We start from the raw sequence: 17,840 nt of genomic DNA, 5'->3' as shown, positions 1-17,840 counted from the left end.
TTCAGCAAAAAATGAGTGAATGAATCGATTCGGTCGCGAACGAGTCACTTATTACGAACCAATTTGTTCGCGAATTATTCAATAAAAATTATGCAATTTGTTCGTGAATGATTCACTTAGCTTGAAAACAGATCAATTGGGACAATTCCTATGCAATAGTTTCACAAAAACCGAATCAATCGTAAATTAGTGGTTCCGTTTGCGAATGATTCGCCAAGAAGTCAATCAATTTTTTTAAACGCCAATCGTTCGTAAATGATTCGATTAAGGGTTGAATTTTCTTTTTAAATCACTCTTTTTTCTCACTCATTTCGAGAAATAGAGTGTGTGTCAAAACGGTAAAAACGTGATGAACAACTGATGATAGTTGGAAAATGTCTGAAATAAAGAATTCTCAGAATTGTAATCGAAACAGATGAATCGTTCTTTTTGAAATTTTGTGATACTTTTTTTTTTGGAAAAATTGGTACCTCAAAATTTACATTTTGATTTTTCATCGTTCATGTCGAAATTGAAAGGGGGTTTCTGAACACGATGGGTGGTTAATGTATGATCTAATTAGAAGATTTCCAGAGATGCAGATGCCTACTTAATCATACTTTTAGAGATTTTATGGTGTTTTTTGTTGTTGTTGTTGTGCCTTAGAAACAGATTTTCTTTTCACTCATGTCAAAATGGGTCTCAAAACTAGTGTGATGACTCGAATTCAATTTTACTTTTCTGTCAAGTATTAGGTAATACCATCCAAATTTTTCAGTTCCACGTCTCAATTGAAAATTTTTAAAATCTATTCCCTGAATTGCTCAGGCGTGTTGAAATCAAGGTGCATACTTTCGTAACTAATAATCGAACGTGAAAACATTTTGACGATGAAAAAGGAATTGAAAGGAGTTTGACCAAACTATTTGAAGAAAGACCGCGATTCAACGGTCTTTCAACTCGTTTTTGAAAAAAAAAAATCAAACAAAGAGTTTAACTCTTGAGTTATACCTACTTAAAAAAAATTTCCGAACTGTTTTTTTTTTTTTTTTTTTTTTGTTAATTTGAGCTCTAAAAAAGTTTTCAAGTTGTTAATTTTTCGATCTTGATTACCTAGTTGAAAAGTCATGCGAATTTGAAATCTAAAAAATCAATTCAGAAAAAATATTTCCAAAAGAGAAAAAATTCTTCGAAAAGTGATTTAAAATTTTTACAACGGTATAACACGCGAAAAAAAAAGTAAAGCAGGTATCTATGTACTTGGAATAATAAATTTTCAGATTAGAATTTTAAGAAAGATATTGATGTGGAAGGAGAACGGGGTTCTTCAAAGAGGATCGAGTGGAAAATTTGTAGTATTTGTGACGCGACCAGCGATACCATACCATATGTCGGCAAAAATTTTTTTCGTTTTATTGTGGTTTCTGGTAGTGTTTTTCTTCCTCTTTTCAATGGTGCAAACAGATTTTCAAAATATTAAAATCTGACAAATTTGCAAAATTTCAAAGTTGCGTATTTTTTGAAATTCAAAAACCAAAATTCTGAGAAAAACGTTTTTGAAAGTTTGGGTTATTTTTGTAACATTTTCAAAAAAAAGTGAACAGTATTTTTTTTTTTTTTGATTTTCTTCATCTTTTAATGGTTTTACATCATAATATTTTTTTTTTTTGACATTTTTTTATGAAAAGCACTTTTGTAAAACCGGTTTTTCACCACTAAAACGACGTGTTTGAGATCGGTGGGTACACCCATTCCAAAGTATAGGCTTCATAGTATATGAATCGACAAAAAATTTTTTTTTGATATTTTCTGACTTTTTCCATGAAAACGCGATTATCTTAAAAAAAAGTTTTCCGACTTATGGTATGGTATCGCTGGTCGCATCACATTTATTCTTCTATAGGTATGTTACAAACTACAAACACAAAGATATTAAATTTTCAAGATGGGAGGTAGTTTGGATTTTTGACTGAAGAAGTGAAGACTTTTAGAAGAAGAAAAAACACATCACTTATTTTTTTTATTTATGTGTCCCGAATTATGAGAATATATCTTGAAATTCCGTTTCCTTTTTCGACGTTGGTTGTACAAAGAAAAGCAACCGTAAATGCACGAGGAAGTCTTTTCAACGCAGCCTTGTCCTCCTCGCTTGTGAACGAACAATTTTTTTTTTTTTTTTTTTTTGAATTTTTCTCTCAAAATGTTTCATGAGTATTTCTTTTTAGCGAGTTGAAAAAAAAATAAAAAAAGAAACGGAATCGAATTATTTTACGTTTCTTTTCTTCTCTCTTCAAGATACGGTTTTCATTTCCTACCGCGGTTCGAAGAGCAATATGGTATAATAAAGAAACAGATGAAGGAGGGAAAAATGCTTACTATAAAGTGTTGCCCGAAAAAAAATTAATTAAAATCGCACGTTTTTATTTCGCTGCTGGAATAAAAAATACAATGAAATAAAATAAATTATTTCCCGCTTTTCTTCTTACAACGTTTATAGAATTAACTTTAAATTTCAAACATTACTGCTCTTTTTATAAATTTATATATATATACCTATACCTCAAGTCTTGTAACATATGTACCTACTACCTAGCTATAGACAGGTACCTGGGTAGTATAGGTATTGATTTTTTTAAAAAGTATTTTAGTATTATGAAGATACGGTAGTAGGTAATTACATATTATATGAATCAAAAAGAACGTCGCTTAATAATGGTTCATTTTTTAATCGTTACATATTTTACATTTTTTATGTTGCAGGAGTGAAAAGGGAGATTTTAAGGGATGCGTCGCCTTGCGACAATTCCGATGATTCGTTACACGGTGTGGAAAATAACGCGGATTATTTATACGATTCCGCCATACCGCATCCGTCCGTGTTCAAATTTGCCAACTCCCAGGTGAGTTTAAACCAAGTATTTTAAGCTTAGTTTGTATTCGAAATACGAATTATCAATTGACTAGCACGTGTTTTCTCAAACGTACGCAGTATTTTTTGAGTTTCGAGCGGTTTCGAGTTACTTTAAATCTCTACTTGAATGAAAACTACTCTCTAATATGTTTTTTCATCGAGGTATTCCGATTTTTCAATTGGCTGTTACCTTGATTATTAAAATTTCTAATTACTTCAACAACAAACATCAAACGAAATTATTTTCTCGGGTGGTAGCAAAGGAAAAGAACACTGAGATTGAAAAAACCTCAATTAGTTCAGGATTACTTACATTAGTGTATTTGTATGTATTTGAAATTTTGCGAAGGAGCATACCTTTTTTTTTTTTTTTTTGAAAAATGAAGAACTTTTAGGTACCTAGGTAGAGGTACCTATTAGTTATCTGCTGTTTTTGAATGAACGAAAAAGATCGTTTTCGCATCTTGAAGATTACATTTCTGCCGAAATATTTCAATTTTTCAAATTCCCTGTGGTTCTTTTTTTTGTAGGCTATAAGATGAAAGACTGATGTGTCTTGTAGGAATTTGAATGAAATTAACGTGGTCGTTATTCAAGTTGAGAGTTGAGACATCTATACCTGTAGTATTTTTGTTAACATAAATATAAGCTAATATATATATGGGATGCTAGGTTTCAAATTGTGTAGGTTGAAGGCTTTTCATTTATATAATTTTCTTGTTTTCATTCAAATGATAATTACAAGTATATTGGCAGTGAAAGAGAAAAGAGAGGGAGTTAAATCCTATGTGTAGATGAATTATTAAGAATGAATTCTTGTTTGATTTTTCTTCCTGTTTTAGTGTTGCTTTATGCCCTCATATGATAACTTTTACTTTACGAAGCTGTGCTTTCTAATACTTGGTTTTATTCTGGCTTTTTGTACCTATTGTATCTTGTTGCTGTGATCGAGTTTTTTTTTTTTTTTTTTGTTTTTTGTTTCTCGTTCGGTTTCGGATTCAACTTTCAAGTAACGTGTGCCGACGTAAATTTGATAACTCATTGATAATTTAAAAGCTTGGTGGTGATTGTGAGCGATTCTCGAGACAATGGTGAATCGACTGCGGTGCGGCGTTTGTTTTCATTTTATAAATTTCTACGGATTAAGAAGTACGCTTTTAAGGGTTACTATGAGGGTTGTGTTTCTGCGGTATCAAATTCGCGAAAGTGGTAAAAAACGTGTACCATCTGCCATCATAAGACGTGATGCTCAAAATTATTTTGTGGTGATGAAACGGACTTCATGATTATGATTTACGTAATGAGTGCGAAAAACTGGAAGAATAAAATTAAGAAAAAAGAATTTGAGACCAACAAATGAGTAGGATATTAATTTTTCGACTTCGAATCACTTGAAAAAATCATTGGTATCCCATCAGTGCTTGTGGTGCTCATCAGTGGCGTAGCCAGGATTTTCTCAAGGAGGGGGCAAAACCAGATTTTTAGGCATGAAAAATCTAAATCAGGGGTAATTTTCTGGAAATCTATTGTGATGTGTGGTGATTTCATGAAAATGAAGGCAAAATTACTGCTCGAGCGAAGCGAGAGCGAAATTTTTTAGAAAAAATGGGTCCAAACAACGAAAAAAACGTCCATTTTTGCATGTTTTCTTTCAAATTTTCGCTCGCAGGGGGGGGCATGGCCCCCCTTCGCCCCCCCCCCTTGGCTACGCCACTGGTGCTCATGGTCTCTTTTGTGCTGGTGGTTCTCGTTTCAGTCGTTCTGGAATGATTTATCAATTCCGTACGAATCGTTCGCAAACAAATTGAGTTCATTACCTTATTTTGATGATGGGATTAAAACTGTCGAGTTGACGTCTTATCTCTTATCGACAGATTGAGTAAAGCGTGCTTTGTGTTTTCTTGTTTGGCAAAATTTTACCAAATTTTGAAGATATTTTCCCAATTTTTTTCACCTCAATTTTCGATAATTCTTACCAATGTTGAAAAAACTATGGTATGCTATTTTTGCTAATTTTTTTTTGTCATTTTCAACGATTTTTATTGAAATTCTGAAATTTTTGTAATTTTTTTCGACGATTTCTAGTGATTTTGTTCATCATTTTGTAACTGCATGCAGTTGTCATGTTTATAGTATCATCTGATTTGATCTGAAAGTGATTTATCAGTCGTTCTAGAATGATTCGATTTATCGACGATTCATTCATTCACGATTGATTTTCAGTTCATGATCAAATCGTTCGCGGTTGAATCGTTCTCATCGCTTGTAATGAATTTCAAAACGTCACAATTCGTCGTAAAAACAGAAAAAAAGGCTCATGATGGGAGACAAAATTTTCTACGGATGAAAAATTGGCTTTAAGGAAAATTAGCAGAGTAGTTGGAACAGGTACCTGACAGTTGATGAAATTAGTATCGTAACAATCTCTCGAAATGAAGAAACATTATTCTAAAACCAACAATAAATTGATGTAATTCGTCGTGAAATTCGATAAAAAATACAAATACATATAGTAATTATGTAGAATAAAGTTTGGCAAAATTTTACCAAATTTTGAAGATATTTTCCCAATTTTTTTCTCCTCAATTTTCGATAATTCTTACCAATGTTGAAAAAACTATGGTATGCTATTTTTGCTAATTTTTTTTGTCATTTTCAACGATTTTTATTGAAATTCTGAAATTTTTGTAATTTTTTTTTACGATTTCTAGTGATTTTGTTCATCATTTGTTGTAGGTACCGGTATTTGTATTTTGTGAAACTTTTCTTCTTCCAATTTTTGTAATTTTCTACAATTATTGGGTAAATTTTGGCATTTTATCCATTTTTTTCTCATTTTTGAACTATTTTAATGTAAATTAGGGCTCGTAGTTAGTTACTTTTCTCAATTTTTGCTAATCTTAGCGTTATTTTTTGCTGAAAAAATGGAAAAAAGATTGATAACATCAACAAATAAATAGTTGGCCAAGTACGTGTTCGACGTTCGAGTAGTCTTGCAAGTGGTCATATTGCTTCGTCAGGGTCGCGGCTACAAAACAACCCTGCCTTCAGCTAAACTTGTCAAAGTCGGGCTTTCTGCCAAAAATACCGCCAAGTCTCGTTTTATATCGCCTAAAAATTGTCTCAAAAGATTAACTTCTCGCCGAAGATTGCAAAAAAAATGAAGTCTTCGACATTTTTTTGCTTAAAATTGATAGAAAAATTAACTTTTTAAAAAAAATTTTGCAAGGTTATTTTTATGTGAAAATTTTCCAAAAGTTTTGTTTTTTCTCAAAAAACTGCCAAAAACTTTTAACTTTTGTTAAAAATTGCCAAATTAGTTTCTTTTTTTTACTAACAAATTGCGAAAAAGTCTGACTTTTTGCCAAAAAGTGCCAACAAGTCTTTTGCTGAAATTTTCGGTTCTGATTTCAATTTAAAAAAAAAAAAAAATTGCGAAAGATTTTCATTTTCCTACATTTCACCACAAATTTCCAATAGGCTTCATTTTGTTGGTAAAAATAGCCGAAAAGTTTCGATTTTCAACCAAAACTTATTCGCTAAAATTATCAAAGATTGGTTTTCTGCTCAAATAGCAAAAAGTTTCACCTGCCATCAAAGTAGCCAAAGTCTTATTGATTATTGTGACTTTTGTTTGGAAAAATGTTTTTAATGGGTTTAGTTAATTTTTGGTCACATTTTGGTTATTTTCTCTTTCAAACTTTTCTGATATGTATATAATTGAAGTTACTTTTTTGAAGAAAAAAAAAACTGAGCACGAGCCAGGTCAATTTATTAATTTCAAAATACCTAGATACTGAAATTCTGATTAGCGAAATTGATTTGATGAAACTTTATTCAACTTCACACAGGCTTACAAAAATACGATGCTTACTTTAGCTTACTAATTATATGTAATAGGTAGTAGGTACAGATTTGTTCTGGTTTTAATTTCAGAAACGATCTATCGACGACTCATTTCAGTTGAATTTGAAACGCCATCGAGTATTAGATGGTAAAGAACATGATCTTGAAGATGGATATTCGTTTCCTGTGTCACATATAACATTACCAAATTCAAATTCTATTTGGTGAGTATTCATCGCTATTTTTGTAAATATTTCATATTAATGACTAAAAATTAGTTAGTTTTTAATGAGAAATAAACAAACAGCATTTTGCACTGAAAAAAAAAAAAAATGATATCTCGTCATGCACAGCAGCCAAATATCTTTGATACTTACATTGTAAGATTTTTTTTCAGCTCAAGAATTTGATTTTTTCAAGTTTGTTTATTTTTCTCGTCTCTTTCCGACATCAAATTGGTAGTAGTGAAAACTTAAGAGTGCGACGGAGCATTTTACTTCGTTTTGAAAAGTACATAAATAACATATATTTTTCGTGTATTTAGATAATTAGGAGATCTTGTACGTTCTCCCACTCCTCCCTTTTTTCCGAACCCTTCCCTATTATAATTAATGAGACATTCTTCCAACGATATACCTAATCTTGCAGTGTGCCTTGTTATCCCTCTCACGCTGAAAATATATCAGAAAATTTTTCATGAAAAATTCAACGCGGTGGGGGTTTATAATTAGGGCCTCTATTGTGTTTACCTATACTTGTACAATGTAGCCTAAATTGTGCAAATTTTATTTGTCCAGCCTTCTAGTCGCACTTACTTTCTTAGCTAAAACCCAAAAATTCATCGATAGGTCTCATAAAAAAACTTCAAAAATGTGGACTTTCACTGTAAAAAAAAAAAAAAAAAATTGAAATTCTAGAACCACCAGTTTGTGCTTAGTTTACTACATACATAACGTTACAAAACAAAACCTCAAAATTATACCTCTGTTTATGTAATACCTGTAGTGTACAGTGGGATGTATTTTATTATCTACTTTAAAACTAAAGTACTTACGTGTATGTAAAAATAGTAAGTAGGTACCTATCTAATGCGATAAAGGTCTCAAACCTTGAGGGAGTTACCGTACTTACAGTATATACAGACCATAGATAGAGGATAATGATAATGGTTGGTTTTTTACGTGTTGAGTAAATATACTGGTATACTGAAGTACACATTCATCCCTATGGGTAGTATTAGATATACCTAGTAATTTTGGAGAATTCTTTTACGTATTTTCACGTCACGACGAATGAATATTTGAAATAGTTGACGCGGCATGGCAGGGCAATAGCGGTATGAACTTTTTCACGGTGTTTTGAATGCTTTACCCGGTTACTCGCATATGTAGGTATATCGAGTTTTTGTACACCAATTTTTCGTATGCGACTTTTTTACCTTGTCCCTGTGTTTTTCCTTATTTCGTTGGGAAAAGGTTAATACTTACGTAATATAAGTTGAAGTTTTGCTCATATTAGATGTTTTTTTAAAACATATATGAAGACTTCGTGAAAGTTTTATTGCGATATACTGTGGCGAAGTGATGAATGGAGTTTTGTCTACTTGTTTTGAAGTATTTCTAGAGTTGGTACTGAAAAATGGTGCTGTGGAAACAAGCTACAGGTTTTAGCTTGCGAGAAATTTTCCTTTAGTTTGATTTTCTTATCGATGTAAGTGGTATTGTCTTCTCAAAGTCTAGAAAAGAACTTTTTAAATTTTACATGATGTTGTGTGACCCGAAAGTCTCGATTGGTGGAAATTATCATCTGGCCGTTTCTTGCTGTAAAGTGGAAAATATAGTAAAATGAGGGGATGGACAAGTTCGCTAGTCCAGAAGGCTTTGAAACTTTCACTCAAAGCGAAGATGTTTTTCGTTTATTGATCTTTTTGAGGTTTAAATTTCGTTCATCTTTTTATTAAACATTATTTTCAATGATCACGACTTTCGTATCGCTCGACGTATCTATTATTAGGTACCCAATAACCTACATCTAAGTATGTATGCTTAGATTCTCTAGGGTATATTAACAAACTGAATTCACGTGTGAAGTATTAGATCGATAAATTCATGTTTTATAGAATTTTTCAATTATCTTGATAGAATTTCATCTCGATATGTATGTACTCCCACTTTTTTAAACTTTAATCTGCCTTCTGGGAAGTCATGAAATATTCGCCTTTTTTTTTTTTTTTTGAGATGAAAAATATAATATAATAGGTTTAAGCTTAGCAATAGAAATTTTTCGGCAGAGGCGAAGCAAACCGGGGGGCAGCAGGGGCTGTTCAATTCGTCCACCTGGCCGTTTTGGAAGTTGGCAAATGGGAAACCACGAGTGTTCAATGGTGAATTTACAACTCTGAGATTTGTGAATTTGTGACTGAAAACTCATTCTTCGGTGAAGTGGAAAATATGCGTCTAAAATTATTAAAAACGTTCTATTTTTCAGATATAAGTAATTTCCCCCAAAAAATTTCATCCTCGCCAATGCATTTTCAATTGATCAGGTGTGTTGACCATAACGGCAAATAACGAAAAACCGCCACCAAAACCCGAACAAAATCAGCAATTTTAGCCTTTGTCAAACCGTACAACCGAAACCAAAAACCAAATTCATAGGTTTTTTAAAAACTATAAGAGAGCATAATGAAAGCAGTGAGAGGCTGAGAGCAAAATCATAAATCCATGTATTTTATTTCGGTTATGGTTTTCTTGATTTTCAATTACATTTTTTTACCATTTAGTTTTTTGGGATTTTTTATAGACTTTCAAAGACTCGAAATCGAGGGAAATTGACAATTTTGATCATTGTAAAATAATTTCTGATATTTTATTGGATAGGTACTAAGATTTAACTATGAGGTCAACCACTTATTAGTCCTGAATAATTCTTGATGATTAATTGTATTTTGTGTTTGTTAAATTTGTGAAACCATTAAAAATTGTAAACGAAAACAAAACCCAAACTACTGTGAGTGAAACCAAAACTGTAACCAAAAAACAAAATTTTTAATTTCAAAACTGAAACTAAAATAAAACCCAAAAAATTCCAACAAAAAAATTGGAGTGAACTATAATCTTCATTAAAATAATAAAGGTTAACATACTTGTTCAAGATTTTGTCCTCTCCCCTTTTAGAAAATTAGTTTGCAAACCCTTTAAAGCGTACAACTCTTGGAGTTGGTCGTTTCATTCATGATTCACAAAAATTATTCAAATTCAAATTTTCAAATTTCTTTATTGCAGCTCATAGGCTCACAGCTTTTGCTGTATTTACAATGTATATGCAAAAATGAACATTGAAAAAATGTATTGATGGATACAAATCAACATTAAGAATAGTATAGGCCATTTTCTGAGTAAGTATATTGTTATTGTTATGGAAAAGTTGAAATAGAAAATAGAAAATGAATTGAAAAACATCAAAACAAAATAAACTTATCCATCTAGCTGCAGCATTTCTTCAATACCGCAGAACGCATATTATCTTTGTAACCAATTTTTGAAAAGTTTTTTGGATAGTACATATACATATGTATTATATTTTTTAGTTCTCGTGGTATTTTATTATAAAGGAGGAGTCTCAATAAGGCCACTTTTTAGGCCACGCACAGTTATTGACTCGACCACTCTTAAAATGTTGTAATAAATGTCCCAAATACGAATCCGTGGTTAGTTAACCCAAAACGACCATTTTTTTGGGGATCCAGGGATTCCTAAAGTTGTGAATAAAAAAAGAATTTTAGGAATCACTGAGTATTATTTTCAAAAACTTTTTCAGCGTAAAATATCTGTTTGAACCCAATAAACGTTATGCGAGGTGATTTTTCTATTCTCAACCCTCGAGGGCAGAAATTGGGGGGGTTTTGATTTCTGGAAAATTTTGAAACCACAATTTTGAACCTACCCTTTTAAGCCTCGCTAAAAAGCTGCTTACAGTTTATTAGTATCTGAAAGATCTCCATCCCACCAAATTTTGAGCTCAATAAAATTTTGCGTTGGTACTCAAAAATTCAATTTTTCGTCATTTTGATGTTTTGGGAACCCCTGGAAAATTAGAAACCTGCAATTTGCGCCAAACGTAACGTTTTGAAATATATATTCAATAATCTAGATGAAAAAGTTGAATAAAGCTCCCTGTGTATTCGTAATCTTGAACCCTTTTTTCAGATTCCCCCTCTTTAGGCACCCCTTAAAGAGGAATTGAATCATATTTTTTCAAATGGATTGAAGAATTTATATTTGAAACACACCAGCAAGTGCTCGATAATTTTCCATATGAGTTTTCCTGTAACTTTCAAAATTGGGCTATTTTGGGTCAAATTTTAAGATTTTACTCTTCGAAAAAACATTAAAATCACGTTTTCACGATTTCAACGAAGTAAAATCGCGAAAACGTGATTTTAATGTTTTTTCGAAGAGTAAAATCTCAAAATTTGACCCCTCCTTTTTGAGGCCATGAAATCAACGTTATTTTGCATAATTTTTGTTCTTAAATTTTCACCCATCTCTAAATTTCTAAATCATGTTTCATAAATGTGTGAGAAGGTACGTTGAGATTTATTATTCCATTATTTATCATAATACACAGTTGAAGAATGTACTCACATGGAGCGGGCAGTGTGTTATTTTCAATAGAGACTAATTTACAGGATTCTCTTAGACGTTTTCGAAACATTTGACCTATTCTTAAGACTCTTTTTTGTATTAGTAGTACACATTGGAGTAGACTGTGATTGCTGCCCCAAAGTGCTGGCTATTCCATAGCTCAGATTAGAATGAAATAGGTACTCTCTAAATTTGAAACAGTCAATTTCACTGCTTAGCAGTCACGACATTTTGCCTTTTTAAAGCAGTAGTTTTTTTTACTGCAAAACAGTGAAAAATTACTGAATTGGTCAGTAAAAAATCATTTTGACTGACCAATTCAGTAGTGACATTTGACTGCTTTAAATTTAGAGAGTAGGCCAAAATATGCAATTTTTAAAGTATGTGAGAGACTGAGAGTGTAATTTCACAGAGTTGTCTTATTAAGTAATGGAGAGTTTTTTGATTGAATGGTCCACTTGGTTATTCCATTTCCAGTCAGAGTCTATCATAACTCTCAAAAATTTAGTTGATTCAATTATCCCGTAACTTTTCATTTCACTGGGTGGGTAATTACGCCACAATGCTGGTTCTCGAAAAGTACTGTATGTATATTTCCGCAAGATCATTCTTCTAAAATATATTTTCACGTCACAGAACTTCGCTAATGTGGGTATTAGAGTGTGGGAGGCCTTTTTAGAAATTTTATTGGCAATTGAAATTTCACTCTCAAATTTTTTCCATTTTTTCAAGAAATTCGTTTTGAAAAAAAGTAATTTGAAAAGGATTGGAGAATGTAAATACTGTTTTTGATACAACATCTGTTTCGATATTTAATACCGATTCCGACGAATATGTTGTTGAAATGAATTTCAACCAACATTATTCTCCTTAAATTTATTAATTTTAAAAATAATACCACGGTTGGTAATAATGCCACATCATTTTTGATGGGTTATTTTTATCCTGGGGTTTTCAAAAATCAAATTTTTGCTCCAAAAAGACAAAAAGTACAAATGTTTCTTAGCCTCACAAATCTATTGGAAGTGGTTTCCAGCCATTGTGAGCATTTCTGAAGCCTACAGCAAAATTTTAAAAATAACAACAATGAATGAATATACAAAATTACACCCAATCTTGTTGGAAAGCTGAAATTTCGCACATAGTACATCATTAACCTCCCTAATTGACCCATTTTCGAGTTTTTAGGCATTTCCGCACCATTTTTAAAAATTGTGGCGTAATTACCCACCGAGATAGGGTAATTCCACCTATTGAGGTACCTCGACAAAAGTGTTACTAGTGCTTTTGTCAAATGTTATAAAAATAATTCAACAGTGGCAAATGAAAATTGATAGATTTCCGCCTCTTTTGACGTATTCACCTTTAAAAAACACTTTGATACGGCTTGGCAATTTTAGTTTTAAAAAAAAATTGTGGCGTAACTAGCCGCTGGTACCTCATCACATACATATAAAGATTCTCTTATTCTAGTTTGTATGCAGTGTGGTAGATATGTATGTATGAACAGGGGCGAAGCGAAGGGGGGCTAGGGGGCAGCCTGCCCCCCCCCCAGTGTTCCGCGAAAGTTGGGAAAAGTTGGGAAATTGTGAGAAATACAAGAAAGTTGGGAAAATACAAGAATTGCGACAATAAGCATTTCAGTTTTGGAGTTTTCAAATATTAAAATTTTTTACAATCATCAAAGTTAAAAACTTTCCCAACTTTTGAAGCCAAACCAGCTTCTAAATCTATGATTTTCCCAACTAAAATTCACATTTTTTTCAAAAATTTCTGCCCTCGCTTTGCTCGGGCAAAACTGTTGTGCCTTTTCACATCAACATTACAACTCTGTTTTGCTTCTTGAAATTACAAATTTTGAAAATCTTTTACCCTCGCTTCGCTCGGGCCAATTTCTTTTTTTTCACGCTTGAAAATTTTAAGAAACTATTGATAAATTTCTTTAAAAGTTGAGATCAGAAAAACTGAATTTTTTCGTTAAATTTGATATTGTTCTACTTTTTGAATTACAATTTTTCCAAAGCTTTTAGCCTCAATTCGCTCGGGCCAATTTGATTCTCTTCTACTAAGTTACAATTTCAAGAAACGTATGTAGCCCTATGATTGAATTTGAAAAATATTGAGACCAGAAAAACTGGATTCTTTTATTAAAATTGATGTTCTACTTTTCCATTTCAAGTCACATATTTTCCAAAACTTTTGCCATTGCTTCACTCGGGCCAATTTAGTTCTTCTTTCACATTAAGAATTTCACAAAACCATTCATAAAATTAAAAGAAAGCTGTTGATATCAGAAAAACCGAATTCCTACACTAAAATTTATGTTGTTCTACTTTGCGAACTTCAAACTTTTTAAAGCTTTCGGCCTCGCTTCGCTCGGCCCAAATTGATTCTCATCTGCAAAGTTACGATATTTTTAAAAATCTATGATTGAATTTGAAAAATGTTGATATTAGAAAAACCGAATTCTTTCATTAAAATTGATGTTATTCCACTTTTCAAATCATAGATTTTCCAAAACTTTTGCCATCGCTTCGCTCGGGCCATTCAAAATGTTCCTTTAGAAAATTTTAAGAATATGAAAATTAAACAGAAAAACTGCAGAAATACTCAAAATATTCGAAGCTTATAAAAAATTCAAATTTTTCATTTCTTTCAGAACAGAACCACTAGCTTTTCAAAAATTTTTAATACCGGAGTGTTCAGCACGTTAAAATTTTGATTATAGTCGGCAAAGTTACAATTTTTTGGCTACAAAATGTCGTGATACATACAATCCCCTCACTACTTGTAACTTAAATACCTCTTTTTTCATCCAACTTGGGAATTTTCAGTCAAATTAGTTGGGAATCTGAGGATCTTTGCCCCCCCCCCCCCCAGCAAAACCACTTCGCTACGTCCCTGCTGTAGATACCATACTACTTGGGATTGAGTACATATGTACTTGTATGTAGTACCAGTTTATAGTGTATAAAGACGTGTTTGGATGAGATTAAAGAGTAGGTAGTAGGTAGCTAGGTACAGGTAGATTATGAATGTATATTGTATATTCTATATTTATCCACCATTATAAACCGCATGGGCTACCTGCTCTCCGTAACTCCTCAGTAGATACGCGTATTTCCTACTTTTTAAAACTCGACTCGCGCAGTATCAAAGAAAGAGAAAGATGATGCTGCGATTTTTTTATAAGAAAAGAACGACGATTATTGTACATGCTCGTACGTTATAGGTAGGTACATACATACATATTTAAGGTTGTTCTTCGCTCTGGTAAAAAGAGAAAACAGTCGCAGTCACGGAGATGTAACCGCGTGAGAAGACCGAAACCGAGTTTTCGCTCACTGTCAGCTTATAATCAGGTGTAGTGGTATATTGCACCTTGTAGCATACTTTACCTATACCAGAGTGCATGAGGTTTCGGTCGTAAAAAAAATTAGATGAGCCTACTTTCAATCGACGATATTTTCAACTTGATGCGTATTTTTTGCCCTAAAATGAATGGAAAATTTCTTAAAATATTTTGTAAATTAATTTGAAATATGTCCGGTGGTATGGTGTGTACTATACCGCGATGATTTGAGGAATATGACTACCTATGTATTTGCTGTAGGTATCAACTCCCGGAACGCGTGAATGGTATACGTATGCCGGATGGAATTTGCATATTTTGAATTTTAGATTCGCCCATCGCGAGTGAATGAATTATTTAATGTATGCTCAAGACGTTAAAGATACCTACCTAGTACCTATACATATCTGTTCCATACAATTTGATAAACTTTTTTTTGAAGCGTTCGGTTATGTTTATTTTTAGATTAGATGAGAAAGTAGGTACCGTTAATAGATAGATACACGCGTCTTTGATGGCGGACCATTTGTGTAGGTAGGTATCAAGGTGTAAAAGTTACAAAGTTAGTGAATGTGTATCTTTCTTGTTGACGTATTGTCGAGAGATGTTGCGAATATTGATGAATTACGAGTACATACTAATCCTATCCAGAGTCCATGTCAACGTCGAGACTTTTTTAATTTTTGGTTGACTGGTGGACCCAGAACCTCAAAAACTATCTTATAGAATTGGACCATGTTTTTTAAAACAAGTTGGGTAGGGGCTAGAGCGTTAAAACCACGAATTTTTCAAAAAAGGCTTTTGAAGACTTGTATTATTTTTCCTCTAAACACACCTCTGGTGTTAAATATTTTTCTGGTTGAATTTCAGCTCAAAATGTAAGTCTTCGCTGAATTGGATCAAGTTCCTTCAATTTTTCATACAGTATTGGTGTGTTTCCTGAGAGTAGATGTAATTAATAGGTATACCTACTTTTTTAGAATAAAAGGAAATAATATTTAGGAAGATACGGATCCTATCATTTGAACTTTTCGACCCTTTCGGCTATGAGACGAACTGACGGATAAAACTTGAAGTGCTTTAAACTGAGTAAGGTCGGTTGCTGCCCAGAACTCAAAATTTGCTGGAAATCGAAAATTCAGAAAGTATTCATGTCACAAATGGCAATAAACCTTGAATTGTCTATTATTCCATTTATGACACCGAATACCATTATAAATCAAAATCAAGTCTTCTGAGGCATCTGATATTTCAATATGAAAATATTGATAACAAGCATTTTTGAAAATAGAAAAAAAGATGAGCTAAAATGAAATAAGTTTGTGTAAAAAAAGAAATTTTTGAAGAAAAACAAGGCTTGCGACTTCAGATGGTTACTCAAACCGCAAATGTTCGAAGGTGATTGCTTGTGGGAGGATTAAAATTGATGGGAAAATCTTTGTGTTATAGAGAGCATTTTCCGAAATTTTGAAAACCCATGTCACAATTCAACGCTAATTTTCAATAAAATTCTGTAAAATATGATATCATTTTCATTTTGTGACACATACGTCTCTCTTGAGATGATTTGCTTGGGTGAGTAAGTCACTTCAGAAGATGACTAGGTGAACTTCTGCGAGCATTTGGATTGTATGATGGATACTGTGTCATAAAGACTGCGTTCGATGAATTCAACATCTGTAGCTGTAAGATAACTTCTAAAAAGTAATTCCAGTAATTTTACAACATGATGATTATACGTATTTTATTTTTATCATCTCATTATAACCATCAGATTGAGGGCTGTAGGTATTATGACACAGTATCTATCATAAAATTCAAATGCTCTCAAAAGTTCACCTAGTCATCTTCTGAAGTGACTTACTCACCCAAGCAAATCACCTCAAGAGAGATGTATGTCACAAAATGAAAATGATATCATATTTTACAGAATTTTATTGAAAATTAGCGTTGAATTGTGACATGGGTTTTCAAAATTTTGGAAAATGCTCTCTATAACACAAAGATTTTTCCATCAATTTTAATCCTCCCACAAGCAATCACCTTCGAACATTTGCGGTTTGAGTAACCATCTGAAGTCGCAAGCCTTGTTTTTCTTCAAAAATTTCTTTTTTTACACAAACTTATTTCATTTTAGCTCATCTTTTTTTCTATTTTCAAAAATGCTCAAAATAGGTAGTCAATTCAAGGTTTATTGCCATTTGTGACATGAATACTTTCTGAATGTGCGATTTCCAGGAAATTTTGAGTTCTGGGCAGCAACCGACCTTACTCAGTTTAAAGCACTTCAAGTTTTATCCGTCAGTTTGTCTCGTAGCCGAAAGGGTGAAGGTACTAGAAAATTCCTTTATGTTTATAGTACCTATACCTACCTACGCATTCAAATTTACCAACGAATGCAAATTTCTTGACACGTATATGTGTGGGTCTGTGTATTGCTTTTTGCCTACATCGTATCGTATATTCCCTGAAGTATATTGACGAGTATACCTACAGCACGTATTTGTATTTTTCGTGCTACGAGTCAGAAGTTTCCTCCAGTCTTGTATAATTACATTCGTGGTGATGTCATGTCGAACGTGTTGTACAATTTTGAATTTAGGTCTGTGCACTTCGTTTATTCTGAAACACAGCAGGGTTGGTTTTGAAGAGAGGTCGGTCTCTGCTATCCATTGCGTATTAATCCAAAATGTTATTTTTATTGGACGTTAGGAAGCTCACAAATCGAATTTCAGGTTCTGATATCGAGATGTGATATTTATTCCAAAAAAAAAAAAAAAAAAAAAAAAAAAAAAAATGAACGTACCGACGAGTCATGTTTTGAAAATTCACCAAAAGTTGAAGACTCAACGCCGGCTTTGGACTGCTCGAAGCGGTTTGAAACCATTTTCAATTGATTCGGTGGCTCAAAAATAGAAGTGTATACGAACATTCATCTTTCTAATTCAATTTGTTGGAGTTGTATTCCTTTACATATGTTTTAAGTGTTCGTATCGGATAAAAAATTGCAATTTTGAAAACTGAATTTTGCAAACAAGTGATCAAATTTTAAAAAGTGAAGTGTCCATTGAAAAAAAACTTTTAGGTGGCCACATTAGGGCGCTTT

General features: G+C 32.6%; 1 protein-coding gene across 6 annotated transcripts in view; it reads left to right on the top strand.

Annotated features, from left to right (window-relative positions):
* Positions 1-17,840, top strand: part of NFAT (NFAT nuclear factor) — a 215,861-nt gene that overhangs the window by 143,557 nt on the left and 54,464 nt on the right. For all 6 annotated transcript variants that reach the window (XM_065368758.1, XM_065368757.1, XM_065368755.1 and 3 more), the window contains exons 3-4: positions 2,740-2,879; positions 6,827-6,960. In XM_065368758.1, the coding sequence (XP_065224830.1) occupies positions 2,740-2,879; positions 6,827-6,960 (274 nt within the window). The remainder of the gene's footprint in view (positions 1-2,739; positions 2,880-6,826; positions 6,961-17,840) is intronic.

This window comes from Planococcus citri, chromosome 5 (genome assembly GCF_950023065.1).
Source record: "Planococcus citri chromosome 5, ihPlaCitr1.1, whole genome shotgun sequence".
Lineage (NCBI taxonomy): Eukaryota > Metazoa > Arthropoda > Insecta > Hemiptera > Pseudococcidae > Planococcus > Planococcus citri.
The sequence above is the reverse complement of the archived record's forward strand: the minus strand, read 5'-3'. Positions and strand labels throughout refer to the sequence as shown.